Genomic DNA, 14,744 nt, shown 5'->3' with positions numbered 1-14,744 from the left:
AATGCTGGAAGAGGGAGCAAAGCCAGAACTGCAGGAAATTGTAGAGATGCAACAAAGCAGCAGAAGAACTGAAACATGAGGTTGCAAGTTTTAGCCACAGTTTCTGACCACTTGCTTCCATTTGTGCAAAATCATCTCTTGAAATTGGTAAATGTTTTCAATAGTATTTGCATATGGTATTCCTTCTGCCATGCAAACAACCAATCACTTGTTGAAGTGCAGTTTGAAGTAATTTTGAAAAAGCACTAAACTTATGCCAAAAATGTTAATTAATCGAGGTATGTTCTGGAAAATTTGCATGATTGCAAATTTGTTTCTGTCACACTGTTGTCATAGAATCCCTATAATCCAGGAGGCGGCTATTTGGCCTGTCAAGCCTGCACTGACTCAAAAAGAAGAGCAACTTACCCGCCTATCTCTGTAACCCTGTATATTTAGCATGGCCAATCCACCTAACCTGCTCATGTTTGGACACTAAGGAGCAATTTAACATGGCCAGTCCCCCTAATCTGCACATCTTTGGACACTCGGGCAAATTAACATGGCCAGTCCAACTAACCTGCACATCTTTGGACACTAAGGGGCAATTTAACATGGCCAATCCAACTAAATGCTATAGCTTAGGCTCTAAAATGAATCCTTGTTAGGATGTCATTGGCCATGTCCTACTAATTAGAGTACCTGTCTATTATTGTTACTTTGTTGTCTTCCTGTGGGCCAATTCCCTGCAATGCTTAGAATTATCTTGTATAGAACAAAGAAAATTTCAGGCCTGCACCGAGCATGCTGCTTGTCTGAACCCCCTACTCTTCCAGGGACCTCTATTCCCATCGTATTTGTCAAGATGCTTCTGAAAAGTCACTATCTTATCTGCTTCCACAACCTCCCCTGGCAGCAAGTTCCAGGCACCCACTACCCTCTGTGTAAAAAAAAAAAGCTTGTTTGTATATTTCCTTTAAACCTTGCCCCTCGCACCTTAAACCCATGCTCCCTAATAATTGACTCTTCCACCCTGGGAAAAAGCTTCTGACTATCCACTCTGTCCATGCCCATCATAATCTTGCTAACAATATAGATAGCTATTCCCTTTATTGGAGGCTCCTGTATGACCTTTTCTGCTACTCAGTTGTTTTTTTTATCTTATTCACACTTCCTGCAATTTATCTCTGTCCCCTGTAGATACCTTGTTAGTGTGCTGTCTCACAGCTCTCCAATTCCTTATCCACGTGGCTACTCGACATGATTCTGAGCATTGATGGAGCCTGTCAACCAGCTATTCCACTGAATGTGAGCCAAGCGTGATCCTGCCCTTATAATCCCGAGTGGGAATTCTCCTGCACGCTCCGGGAGCACCAAGGCAATTCCACCGATTTCTCCTGAAATCAACTAACTTGGCACTGACCAAGGATCTCCTTAACTCCGTGTGGCACAGCACTGTTTTGGCAGTGCGTTTATCCCTCAGGAAAGCTCTCTAATTAAATGTCAAACATGATGAAGTGGATTAAACAGTTTTGTGCTAAAACAGATTATTGTTTCCCTTCCTCTAGGTAAACTTTGAGCCAGATCCTCGAACAAAATACTTGAATCTGCTTGGCTACAGTAAGGAAGCATTGGATAAAAAGGTAAACATATACTGTGGCTTAGGGGATGCTAAGCGTACAAAATTTTACTGAGTGCTGCAGTTACGTGGTGAGGTTCGAGTCTGGTCACTTGCCAGAATCGGTGGGTGTAAGTGAGGTCAGACCATTTCCTAAAATTTCATGTTTCTGCACTTAACAGTGGAAAACAAGTCAGGGCGATGGTCAGTTCGGGAAAGCTAACTTTCCTTTGTACAGAAAGTGCAATGTTTTTTAAAATAAGCTTGCTGATCTCCTGTAGTGTGGCTAACTGTAAATACTTCAAAATCCCCAATTCTTTCCATCTCGCTTGATCTGCCTTCCACTGCACTTCTTCCCGTTGGGTCTCACGGTAGCACAGTGGTTAGCACTTCCTGCCTCACAGCACCAGAGACCGAGGTTTGATTCTGGCATGTGTCACTATTTGTGTGGAATTTGCACGTTCTGCCCGTGTCTGCATGGGTTTCCTCCGGGTGCTCCGGTTTCCTCCTATGGTCCGAAAGACGTGCTGGTTAGATGCTAAATTCTCCCTCAGCGTACCCAAATAGGCACTGGAGGGGATTTTCACAATAACTTCCCTGCAGTGTTAATTAAGCCTACTTGTGACATTAATAAATAAACTTTAAACTCCTGTTGTTGCTCGCTCCCTTTGCTTGCGTTTTGCATGCTTTTGCTGCTACCTCCTTGTTCTCTCTCTCTCCCTCTCAGTTGCTTTGTGCACTCTGTCTTCGCACCCAGTTTTGCTTCCCCATATGCATAACTTTCACTTGCCTTTCAGTTCATCTCTATTTGAGTAATCTATAGCTGGGTTTTCTGCTTTATTCTGATCGGTTCTTGCTGAATGTTGCCAGTTGTTCACCACGCTGACTTGTCGATTTCAGATTGCTTCGTCTCTGGGTAACTGCGTGCGACTGAAAACTCTAGAAGTGGAAGGTGCTGAGCATGCGCAGAAAGTGCCAGTTGTCTCTAGTCAGGTACTTGTTCAGTTGTATTTGTTTACTGGCCCTGACACCTATCGCATATGCACGATTGTCTTTGTTTTGCCAGGTACATTTTGTCTGTGAACAGTGTTAATGAAACTTACCATATTTTGCCCAACAAAGTTGGCACTGCTGCGTCACAGTGCCGGGGACCCGGGTTTGATTCCAGCCTCAGGTGACTGTGTGGACTTTGCACACACTCCCCGAGTCTGCATGTGTTTCCTCTGGGTGCTCCGGTTTCCTCCCACACTCCAATGTCTACCCCATTTTGAAACCTCTCGTTTCAAAATACCTCAACCTCTAAGCTCAAAGCAAGAGGTTGAGTTTGACCCTGAGCGAAGCTGAAGGTCAAGAGGTCCAGCTGGCACAGACTTGGTAGCCCCAGGGCTTGCTGGTCACTGTACAAAGATGTGTGATCAATTTGCTGGGTGACACGGTGATTAGCATTGCTGACTTACATCGCCAGGGACCCAGATTCAATCCCAGCCTTTGTGGCTTTTACACGTTCTCCCCATGTCTGCATGGGTTTCCTCCCACAGTCATAGATGTATAGGTTAGGTGGATTGGCCATGCTAAATTGTCCCTTAGTGTCCAAAGATGTGTAGGTTAGGTGAATTAGCCGTGCTAATTGCATGGGGTTAAGGAGGGCAGGGGAGAGGGCCTGGATAAGATATTCTGTCAGAGTCGGTGTAGACTTTGTGAGCTGAATGGCCTTTTCTGCACTGTAAGGATTCTGAGTCTATTCTGTGAATGCAAGCCACGTGTGTGCAACCCTTTAGTTACACTGGTGAATCTGTGCTGTACCCCAGCCAAGGCCTCTATATAAATTACTGAGCTCAGTGCTCAGTCCGAAGCAGAACAGCCCAGGTGGAGTCTGACCAAGGCTTTGGACAAGAGACACATCATTTGCTCAGCAATCGCCACCATCCTGAGGTAATGTTTTACCAGAATGGTTGCGGGGATGAGAGATTTGAGTGGTGTGGATGAATTGGTGAAGCTGGGGCTGTTCTCCTTGGAGAAGTGGGGCTTGAGAGGAGATTTGGGAGCAACATTCAGAATCATGGGCCCGGACAAGGTAGGTAGGGAGAAGCTGCTCCAAGGGATGAGAACCAGAGGATACAGATATAAGGTGACTGACAATGTAACCAGAGGTGATATGATGCAAATCGTTTTTGCGCAGCGAGTGGTTAGGATCTAAAACCCCCTGTCCGAATAGAATCATAGATTCCATCAGTGTAGAAGGAGGCCATTCAGTCCATCGCGTCTGCACTGACTCCCCGACAGAGCATCCTACTCAGGCCCACTCCCCACCCTATACCCGTAACTCCACACATCCACCTAATCTTGTAAGGAGCAATTTAGCAAGGCCAATCCACCTAACCTGCGGATCTTTGGAGTGTGGGAGGAACCTGAGCACTCAGGAAATCCATGCAGACACGGGGAGAATATGCAAACTCCACACAGACAGTCATCCAAGCTGGGAGTCAAACCCAGGTCCCTGGCTCAGTGAGGCAGCAGTGCTAACCACTGTGCTGCCCCTGATGGTGACAGATTCAATCATGCCTTTCTAAAGGGAATTGGATGAATATCTGAAGAGGAAAATAATGTGGACCATGGTGGGAAAAGGCAGGGGAATGGAACTAGCTGAGTAGCTGTTGTAGACAGCAGGTAAAGACATGATGGGCTGAATGGCCACCTATGCTGCTGCCATTTAATGATACTGTAGTTCAATGCAGTAGCACTTAGTGATTTATGGACACGTAAGGGGAGGGGAATTTTCCGATCATTTGCCCCACCACCTCTGCAAGCGAGGGCGGAGAATTTAGCATTCAGACAAATCTCAGTTTACCGCAGCGGGATCAGAGAATCCCAATGGTGTGACCGGCTGGGAATAATAACTGGAAAATTCCAGTCGTAATGTCCTGATGTTCCTACCAGCCTTACTTTAGATTTGATCTTGCCATTGCTGTCTTTGCCATAGCTTAGATTTGAAAGGATGAATGAGCTTGGCACAGTGGAAGTAGAAACTGGCTGTCATGATCAAGCATAAAATGACATTTTTAAGAAGGAGGTTAAGAAGTTGCTGAATAGATGGAATCTGTTTTAAAGTTTCCAGAATACTGTGGGTCAATAAAAGCTACAAACAAAACTGCCGGGGCAGGTATCATATTAAAAATAAATGAGAACGTTAGAAGCACAGTTTGGAAAGAGATTAGGAAGGAGGTAGTGTGAAGGAGAGATAGATCTTGGGTTAAAATTAGAGCTGTGTGTATTGTCATGCCGTTCCTAATGCAGACAGCAGATGGGGCAAAAGGAACACCACACCGTAACAGAAGTTGAAATTGTGAACTAGGTTTATGGAAACGGCAGCCTGAGAATTAGCTGTTTATAATGTCAGGCTGAATTCCTAAGTATCTCGAAGCTTAAAATAGAGAGGTGTGTAAAAATCTTTGGTATTATTGATGATGCCAACATTCTAATTATACCAGAGATTAAGGATTGAAGAGAACACTCAGGTGGTGGAGTTTATTTTATCCCTCGTTGAATGCAGGGTGCAAACACAATCTGTGGACCACAAATGAACTCTGCAACATCTGATCCAGTTTCTGTCTGGTTTTACGCTTTTAGTGCATAAACTAGCAATTTATTTGCAAAACCGAGCACAACCATTTGTGAGCCTGTCACACACACAATCATAGAATCCCTGCAGTGCAGATGGAGGCCATTTGGCCCATTGAGACTGCACAAACTACAAACCCACCCAGGCCCTATCCTTGTAACCCCAAGTGTTTACCCTAGCTAGACCCCCCGACACCAAGAGCAATTTAGCATGGCCAGGCAACCTGACCTGCACATCTTTGAACTGTGGGAGGAAGCTGGAGCACCCGGAGGAAACCCATGCAGCCACGGGGAAAGTGTGCAAACTCGACACAGACATTCAGTCACCCAAGTCCAGAATTGAACCTGATTCCTGGCGCTATGAAGCAGCAGTGCTAATCACTGTGCTACTGTAATGTAGTGTGAAATCGAGTGAATACATTCTGTAACTCTGTGCAGGGGCTAATGTCCTTCACAGCAATGACATTGGAATTTTTTTGTTCACTTGCCTTTCCAGAGTTCAAGCTCGGAGGAGTCTGTAGCAGCAGGAGATGCCTCGACAACATCTGACTTCTTTGACAATATCCCAAGAGAAAGGCCCCTCTTCGAAATCCCTGTGTCAGGAGGTAAGTGCTGGATGATTCCCAAAGAAAGCTTTTCGGCAAAGCTATAGAAATGCGAGATCTGCGACCTGATTTTAGAACCATCTCTGTAGGAGGGAGCACCTTTACTTTGCTCCTTTTCCAACCTTACCCTTTCCTGAAGGTGCAGATAGAGGCTGGGGCCTGTGTCCTACAGTTACAAAACGTAACATTGAACGACAGTATCAATAAATGGCTGCAGCACAGGAGTCATCCTCCAGTTCCTCTCCAAGTGCTTATTCCTCATAGAATGTATGAATCTGCACAGTCCAGAAAGAGGCCATTCAGCCCATCGACAGAGCATCTGACCCAGGCCCTATCTCCATAACTTTACTCTGCTAATTTCCCTAATCTACACATCTTGGGACACTAAAGGACAATTTAGCATGGCCAGTCCAACTAACCTGCACATCTTTGGACAGTGGGAGGAAGCCTACACAGACACAGGGAGGATATGCAAACTCCACACACAGTCTCACAAGGCTGGAATCAAACCACTGTGATGCTCATGCTGTGAGTGTCGGCCTTGAACCTGATGGTGCCCTTGTCTGATATCAGTGCAACTATATTTTCCAGCACGTCCTGATGGCCAGAACTCTGGCTAATTCTCTGTGCCTCCCTTTCTCTGTAATCTCGGTTGCTGATGCCAGTTCTAACATTCCAAATGCTGGAACCTGCCCCTCTTCCATTATGACCTCCTTTGAAAAGCGCCTCTTCACTCAAACTTGTGATGACCTCTGATTACTCCACCTTTTAGTTCTGTTTTTCCCTGGGAGTTAACAGTTGAAGCCTTGGTTATGTCCCGTGCGACTGTACTGTAGATTAATGATGGATGATTGATGTGTTTTCAGATACTGAAGGATTGATCAGTCAAGCCCTGCTAATAGGGAACTTCGAAGGTGCTGTTGAACTGTGTCTAAAAGATGACCATTTTGCGGATGCCATCATTCTTGCTATTGCTGGGGGAGAAGAGCTCCTTGCACAAACACAAAATAGATACTTCGCCAAAAGAAAGACAAAGATTTCACGGGTAAATACCACTCGAGTTTGCAGAGCATGTACATATCCTTGTTCATCCAAAAATGTAAAGCTCTGGCTTATTTGAAATTTCTTTCGAAACTGAATTATCTGTGGCACATCTGGTTTTAGTCCTTTCTCTTCTGGGAAGAGTTTAAACCTGTCTCTGGCTGATAGGACGCAAGTCTCTTTCAGTTGGTAGCCCCCTAAATGAGATGAATTGAGGCAACTTAGGCATTAGGAGGCAATTCAGCCCTTCAACCTTGCTCAGCTGTTCAGTCAGATCATGGCCAATCTCTTTCTGTTTGAGCCTCTTGGTTTCTGTTCAGTGAAAGAGGCGCAAGTTCTGCTGCTTCATAAAATACCTTTATTTCTCTGATCCAACTCCACACATAATTCTCCACCATCATCCAGTGGCCCTTTTATGTATCAGTGACTTCTATTGGATAATTGACATACATTAGGACTTAATTGGAAGGTCTGTTAATCCATTCCTAACACTTCCCAGTCTCAAATCCTCCTCTCCACCTGTTCCCTATATCCCTTTATCAGAAATATATCTGTCTCCTTCTTGAAACCATTCAATGATTCAGACTGCCCCGCGCTATGGGGCAGTGAGTTTCACAAATTCACCACCCTCTATGAGAGGGTGTAGTTCCTCCCCATCTCAGTTTTAAATCTACCGCCTCTCAACCTATACCCATGACCTCTTGTTCTAGACTGTCCACAAGGGGAAACATTTGGTCTACATTTACTTTATCAGTCCCTTTTAGTATTTTATATACTTTGATCAAATCCTCTCTCATCCTTCTAAACTCCAGCGAGTATAATCCCAAACTGTAACCTCAGCTGAAAGCTAATTGCACCAGGCAAGCCATCTCACTGAACTCACAAAATGGGCAGGTGTAGCAAAGGGAAAATGTCAAATCTGGGATTTGGTGATGCACTTGTATAGGAGCAGGGTTGCAAGTAGATTCGTTTTGTATCTGATTCATGTTATTACCTTGGAGTAACCTTCATCTGGTCTGGATAGTGCCTAAATTGGAAGTTTTTGATGCCACAAGTGCAACAGAAGGGAAATAAATGGCTATTACCACATACTCCTGTACCACTCAGTGAAGGAATGTTTTAATGTTTGTAATATTTGTGAAGGAGTCGAAATTAAGCAATTGATAATATTACAACAGCATATCCTCTATTGTAAGTGTTGTAATCAATTAAAATGCTTTCACCGTTTTGTGGTAACAAAGTACACAGTGATTGGAATAATATTTAAGCAAATATTTAATAATATTTGAGAGGTAAATGTGTAATGCTATTGAAATCAGAGCAAGGAACAATAATTTTCCAGGATGGTAAAGCGGATTCAACTTTATACCTTAAAACTTCATGTCTTTAAATGTAACAATGAGCATTTAGTATTCTCTGTCAATCACTATGTCACACAAGTGGCCCAGTGGTTAGCACTCCTTTCCCATGGTGCCAGGGACCCGGGTTCAATTCTGGCCTTGGGTGACTGTGTGGAGTCTGCACGTTCTCTTCATGTCTGTGTGGGTTTCCTCCAGCTTCCCCTCTCAGTCCCTCTCACAAAAATGTGAGAGGTAGGTGGATTGGTCATGCTAAGTTTTCCCTTTGTGTCTAAGATGTTTAGGTTAGGTAGATTGGCCATGCTAAATTACCCCTTAGTGTCCCAAGATGTGTAGGTTAGATGGATTGGCCATGTTAAATTTTCCCTTTGTGTCTAAGATGTTTAGGTTAGGTGGATTGGGCATGCTAAATTACCCCTTAGTATCTGAACATGTTTAGGTTAGGTGGATTGGCTATGGAAAATGCGTAGGGTTATGGGGATGAGGGTTGGGTGTTGGCCTTGGTAGAGGACTCTTTCCGTAGATCGGTGCAGACTCGATGTGCCTAATGGGACTCTACGAGAAAGCAGTTTTAATTAATCAACTTTTTTTTAGACCATTGTTTCTTTAGCATTTAAATAGCTTCAAAAGCTTGAAAGTAAATGAGAGAATCCATTTTAACAGCAGGAGTTGCAGTCTAAGCAAGTCAGTCAGAAATATCATACTAAACAGCTCCTGATGCGTTATCGTGCTTTAATCACTTGCTCAGTTAGAGGAATACTGAGTACATTAAATGCTCTGTTGCAGCTCGTGTCCTCTGTCGTCACCCACAATTGGAGGGACATCGTTGAATCTTGTGACTTGGACAATTGGAAAGAAGCTTTGGCTGCCCTTTTAACGTACACCAAACCAGAGGTCTTCCCCTTGCTCTGTGGTAAGCTTGCTGCTTCATCTCTTCTGTGTTATTTTTCCCTTGTCTGTTTTTTTTTCCCAATCCCTACTCTTTCAGGAATTTCTTCCTTGTTTGCAATTGGTTTTACACTTGCAGGCACCCAGTGAGCAATATTCTAAAGAGAGACAAACAAAGTTAATGTTTTGAGTCCGGTCCAACTCTACCTCAGAACTCAAGCAATATTGCTTTTATGTCATGTTATATTGAAGTGTGATTAATGCATACTGAGCACATGCAGGTAATTTGAACACCCTCATCTGATCTAGCTAAACCTTGCCATAAAGGCAGCAACCACTGGTTAACATTCAGGTGCTGAGATACAGACTGATTTTTCCCTTTGCTTACACACAGTACAGAGGTTTATTGAATGGTTTCCTTAACTAGCAATGCAGAGCAGGGATTGAATAGAACCCAGAACAGTACAGCACAGGCCCTTCGGCCCACAATATTATACCGAACATGATGCCAACATCCTATGTCCCTGTCCCCCTATTCCATGTATATTCATGTGCTTATCTAAAAGCCCCTTAAACTTCCCTATCCTATCTACCCTCACCACCCCTAGCAGCACACTCCAGACACCTACCATTCTCTGTGTTTAAAAAAAACCTTCCCTTCCTTTGAATTTTCCCCCACTCTCAAGGGCATCCAGGATCTTGCTGGCTTCTGTAAGTCTCATTACTCCCCAACATAATTCTCTATCCCACTCCGCACTGTTATGTGTTGGGAATGGCCTGAATTTCCATTCGTTTTATGCTGGTGGAACGTGTTCCCTGTTGCCAGTCAGCAGATTTTATGTATTGTGTTGCCTGTACACAATAAAAGCAAATGCACTTGGCACACAATTTTATTGTGCAATACAGCTCACACTTTGTAACTTGAATTCCTTCCATTGCCGAGGACAATCTTGTAAACACCAGCACTCCTCCCAGTCAAGAAGTACTTAAAGTTTAAAGTTTATTAATTAGCGTCACAAGTAAGGCTTATATTAACACTACAATGAAGTTACTGTGAAATTTGCCTAGTCACCACAGTCCAGCACCTGTTCGGGTCAAAGCACCTAATCAACATGCCATTCAAACTGGGAGGAAACTGGAGCACCTGGAGGAAACCCGTGCAGAAATGAGGAGAATGTGTAAACTCCACACAGACAGTGACCCAAGCCAGGAATCAAACCCAGATCCCTGGCACTGAGAAGCTGCACTATGCTACCGTGCCACCCCCATCCAGTCAAGCAGTCCTTCCAAATGTGGACTACCTGACTGGGTGGCACAGTGGTTAGCACTGCTGCCTCACAGCACCAGGGACCTGGGTTCAATTCTGGTCTCAGGTCACTCTCTGTGTGGAACCTGCACATTCTCCCCGTGTGGACTTCGTCTGAGTGCTCCGATTACCTCCCACAATCCAAAGATGTGCGGGTTAGGTGGATTGGCCATGATAAATTGCCCCTGAGTATCAGGTGGATTAGCAGGGTAAATATGCATGGAAATAGGGATAAGGTTGGGATGGAATTGTTTTTGGTGTGGGCTTGATGGGCTGAATGGCCTCCTTCTGCACTGTAGGATTCTGTGATTCTACGACAAAGCATTGCACCCATAACCCCAATAATCCCCCTAACCCGTACATCTTTGGACACTAAGGGGCAATTTAGCATGGCCAATCCACCTAACCTGCACATCTTTGGACTGCAGGAAGAAACCAAAGCACCCAGAGGAACCAACACAGACACAAGGAGAATGTGCAACCTCCGCACAGACAGTGACCCAACCTGGGAATCAAACCCAGGTCCCTGGAGCTGTGAGGCAGCAGTGCTAACCACTGAGCCAACGTGCCGTGTGAAATCTCACACTATCATCTTGTTATACTCTTACTGATACTTATTACTGGGACATTTAATACCAAGTACTGCCTGAGTATAGCTGACACACTACAGAGGTACAAAACTTATTAAAATTTTTAAAAATCATGTTAAACTAACAGCATGCATGAGGGGTAAAGACCCCTCACCCCTCATGTTCCTCATCCACCAAAAAAAAGTTTGAAAATGGAGGTCTTTGCACTTCACTAACCAAAGTTGAATCCCTTCCTCAGATACCCTAGGATCCCGCCTTGAAATAGAGAACGGGGGGCAGCTGTGCATGCAGGCATGTCTTTGCTACATCTGTTCCGGAAACGTTGAGAAACTGGTAGAATGTTGGGTGAAAACCCATGAAAGTTCAACTCCACTCGCACTAGAGGTAGGAGCCGGTCGTTAAGATCTCCGTGCATTGCTGTGTTTATGTTTGACATACATATTCTGCATTTAAATGCATGGTGGGTAATGTAGAGTTGGTGGGAGGTGATGGGCTAATGATATTATCACTAGATTATTAATCCAGAAACTCAGCTAATGTTCTGGGGACCTGGGTTCGAATCCCGCCACGGCAGGTGGTGGGATTTGAATTCGATAAAATAATCTGGAATTAAGAATCTACTGATAACCGTGCAACCATTGTCGGAAAATCCCATCTGGTTCACTATTGTCCTTTAGGGAAGGAAATCTGCCCTCCTTACCTGGTCTAGTCTACATGTGACTCCAGAGCCACAGCAATGTGGTTGACTCTCAACTGCCCTCCAAGGGCAACTAGGGATGGGCAATAAATGCAGGGCCAGCCAGCGACGCCCATGTCCCACAATGAATAAAAAAAAATTGACTGTGGTGAGCTTAAAGCCTACCTATATTTGAAATCCGAAATTTTATACATTGCATTTACCACCCTATATCTGAGGAGACACATGGTTTAAGCTTAAATCTATTTATTAGCATCACAAACATTACAGAAACGCTGCAATGGAGATACTGTGAAAATCCCGTAGTTGCCACACTCCAGCGCTTGTTTGGGTACACTGAGGGAGAATTTAGCCTGGCCAATGCACCCTAACCAGCACATCTTTCGGACTGTGGGAGAAAACTGGAGCACCCAACTGATTTCTGAAATGGCAGGACTGATGTATGAAGACAGACCAGATTGAGAGGGCCTGTACTCACTAGAACTAGAGGGGATCTCATAGAAACAGATAAAATTCTGAAGGGACTGGACAGGGCTAGACACGGGAAGAATGTTCCCGATGTTGGGGAAGGGCAGAACTAGGGGTTACAGTCTAAGAATAAGGGGTAAACCATTCAGGACTGAGATGAGGAAGAACATCTTCACTCAAAGTTGTGAACCAGTAGAATTCTCTACCACAGAAAGCTGTTGGGGTCAGTTTGTTAGATATGTTGAAGTGGGAACTGGATGTGGCCCTTGTGGCTAAAGGGATCAAGGGGTATGGAGAGAAAGCAGGAGTGGGATACTGAAAGTGCATGATCAGCCATGATCGTATTGAATGGTGGTGCAGGCTTGAGGGGCCAAATGGCCTACTCCTGTACCTGTTTTCTATGTTTCACCCAGAGGAACCCCATGCAGACTCCACACAGTACCCAGCTGGGAATCGAATAGGGTCCCTGGTGCTGTGAGGCAGCAGTGCTAATCACTGTGCCACTCTAGGGATGGGCAGCAAATGTGGACCTTGCCAATGAAATATAGAAATTTACACTGTTCTTTGAGTCATAGAATCCCCTCAGTGCAGAAGGAGGCCATTTGGCCCATCGAGTCTGCATCAATTCTCTGACAGAGAGTCTTACTCAGGCCCTCTGCTCCTCTACCCTATCCCCATTACCCGACATATTTACCATGGCTAATCCCCCTAATCTTCACATCTTGACACTTAGTTGATGGGGAACGTTTTATTGATTCAGTTGTATTTTGTCTCTTTCCCATCAGGACCTTGTGGAAAAGATTATGATCTTGCAGAAAGCGATTGAGTTACTCCAGGGCACAAACATGGCAGCGGAGGGCCCAGTCTTTGCGAAGAAGCTCACGCAGTATGCTAGTCTCTTGGCCGCACAAGGAAGTTTGGAAGCAGCTATGAGCTACCTCCCGACTTCATCAGATCAGGTTTGTCTGCACGTTATTTTTCTATTTGTAGAAAGGTATTGTGGCTATTATATAAGTATCCAATTTTCTATAGCGTTTATGCATAGTGGAGAATCAAAGTACTTACAATGCAAAACACCTTAAAGCATTATTATGTAAAAGATGATGTTGGGGAACGGTAGAAGGTGAGTTTGAAGTCAGAAATATTAGCATATCTCCTCCCATGCTAGGCTTGTATTTCATGGAGTATCAGTGCTTGAGGGGCAATCTAATTGGAGTGTTTTAAGATGGTTAAATGATTTGCTCGGATAGTTCAGCAGCAACTATTTCCTCTGATGGAAGATTTCACAGTAAGGGAGAAATTCAAAGTTAGCCTGTTCTAGGATTATGTTGGGAAGCATCCCCCTCACACAAAGGGAAGTCAAAATCTGGCACTGTCTTCTTCCAAAAAAGCTGCCGCGGTCATTGGAAAACTTGAAAATTTAAAATGAGTTTTTGCTGGGTGCAGAAGGGTCACGGAATCAGAGTAGATAAATGGAGCGAGGAAACAGAGAGTGTTGTTAATCTCACTGAATGGGGAAACAAGACTTGAGGGACTGACGGCCCTACTCCTGTCCCTGTGTTGTTTACTGGAGCTTCTTTAAAGGCCTATTTACAGGAGCACATACAATGTATGCAATCCTTACAGTGCAAAAGGTGGCCATTCAGCCCATCGAGTCTGCACCGACCACAATCCCACCCAGGCCCTGTTCCCATTACCCCACATGTTTACCCTGCTAATCCCCCTGACACTATAATCAAATTATCATGGCCAATCAACTTAACCCTCACGTTTTTGGACTGTGGGAGGAAACTGGAGCACCCAGAGGAAACCCATGCAGATATGGGGGAGAACGCACAAACTCCACTCAGACAGTGACCCGAGGCTGGAATTGAACCCGAGTCTCTGGTGCTGTGAGGCAGCAGTGCTAACCACTGTGTCACCGTGCAATATAATGAATATAAACCAGGTTCCCACCCATAATGGGCATGAACTTGATTGTCGCCAGGGAGGGGTGGCGAGAATCAAGATCACTTCCTACATCAAAACAAGTCCTGGGGGCAGGTCCTATGATATGCTGCTGGCAGGGTGGGTTCTGAATGAGGCTGGTCCGCCAGCAACTCGACTTGGTGAGTATTGGATACTTTACTCACAAATGTGAATGGGCAATGTAACCTGGTGGGGAGGACTATCAGGCATTAACTCCTGGTGTGCATAGTTAATGGGATATAAATGGGGATCTCAACTTTAAAATCCCACCCTTTGTATTTCTGGTCTACCGTACGTTTACCTAAACAGGAACCGTTGTCTCTTTCAGTTTACCATACTCCAGCTCCGTGACCGACTGTTCCACGCTCAGGGAGAAGCTATGGTGGGTCAGCAGCCCCCCACGTTCCCCTTTACCCGGGTTGTGACGAAGAGTATGCGTCCAACTTCCACTCCTGCTCCCACTCCAGCTCAGCAGGCACCACCTCAGAGGCCAGTCCAGCAGACTCCCCAACAGGTAGGCAGCACGAGGGCTGAGTCTCTCACTTAGCTTCTTACCAACTCAGTATGCCTGTTGTTACAATTCTGATCTGCGACTGCACTATTATCCT

General features: G+C 44.9%; 1 protein-coding gene across 3 annotated transcripts in view; it reads left to right on the top strand.

Annotated features, from left to right (window-relative positions):
- sec31b (SEC31 homolog B, COPII coat complex component) overlaps positions 1 to 14,744 on the top strand; it is a 90,876-nt gene that overhangs the window by 40,878 nt on the left and 35,254 nt on the right. For all 3 annotated transcript variants that reach the window (XM_080215901.1, XM_080215899.1, XM_080215900.1), the window contains exons 12-19: positions 1,548 to 1,622; positions 2,498 to 2,590; positions 5,712 to 5,820; positions 6,687 to 6,865; positions 9,006 to 9,132; positions 11,242 to 11,387; positions 12,954 to 13,127; positions 14,465 to 14,650. In XM_080215901.1, coding sequence (XP_080072027.1) covers positions 1,548 to 1,622; positions 2,498 to 2,590; positions 5,712 to 5,820; positions 6,687 to 6,865; positions 9,006 to 9,132; positions 11,242 to 11,387; positions 12,954 to 13,127; positions 14,465 to 14,650 — 1,089 coding nt within the window. The remainder of the gene's footprint in view (positions 1 to 1,547; positions 1,623 to 2,497; positions 2,591 to 5,711; positions 5,821 to 6,686; positions 6,866 to 9,005; positions 9,133 to 11,241; positions 11,388 to 12,953; positions 13,128 to 14,464; positions 14,651 to 14,744) is intronic.

Source organism: Carcharhinus amblyrhynchos, chromosome 31 (assembly GCF_965287045.1).
Source record: "Carcharhinus amblyrhynchos chromosome 31, sCarAmb.v2.hapA, whole genome shotgun sequence".
NCBI lineage: Eukaryota > Metazoa > Chordata > Chondrichthyes > Carcharhiniformes > Carcharhinidae > Carcharhinus > Carcharhinus amblyrhynchos.
This window is presented reverse-complemented; position numbering and strand designations above follow the sequence as displayed.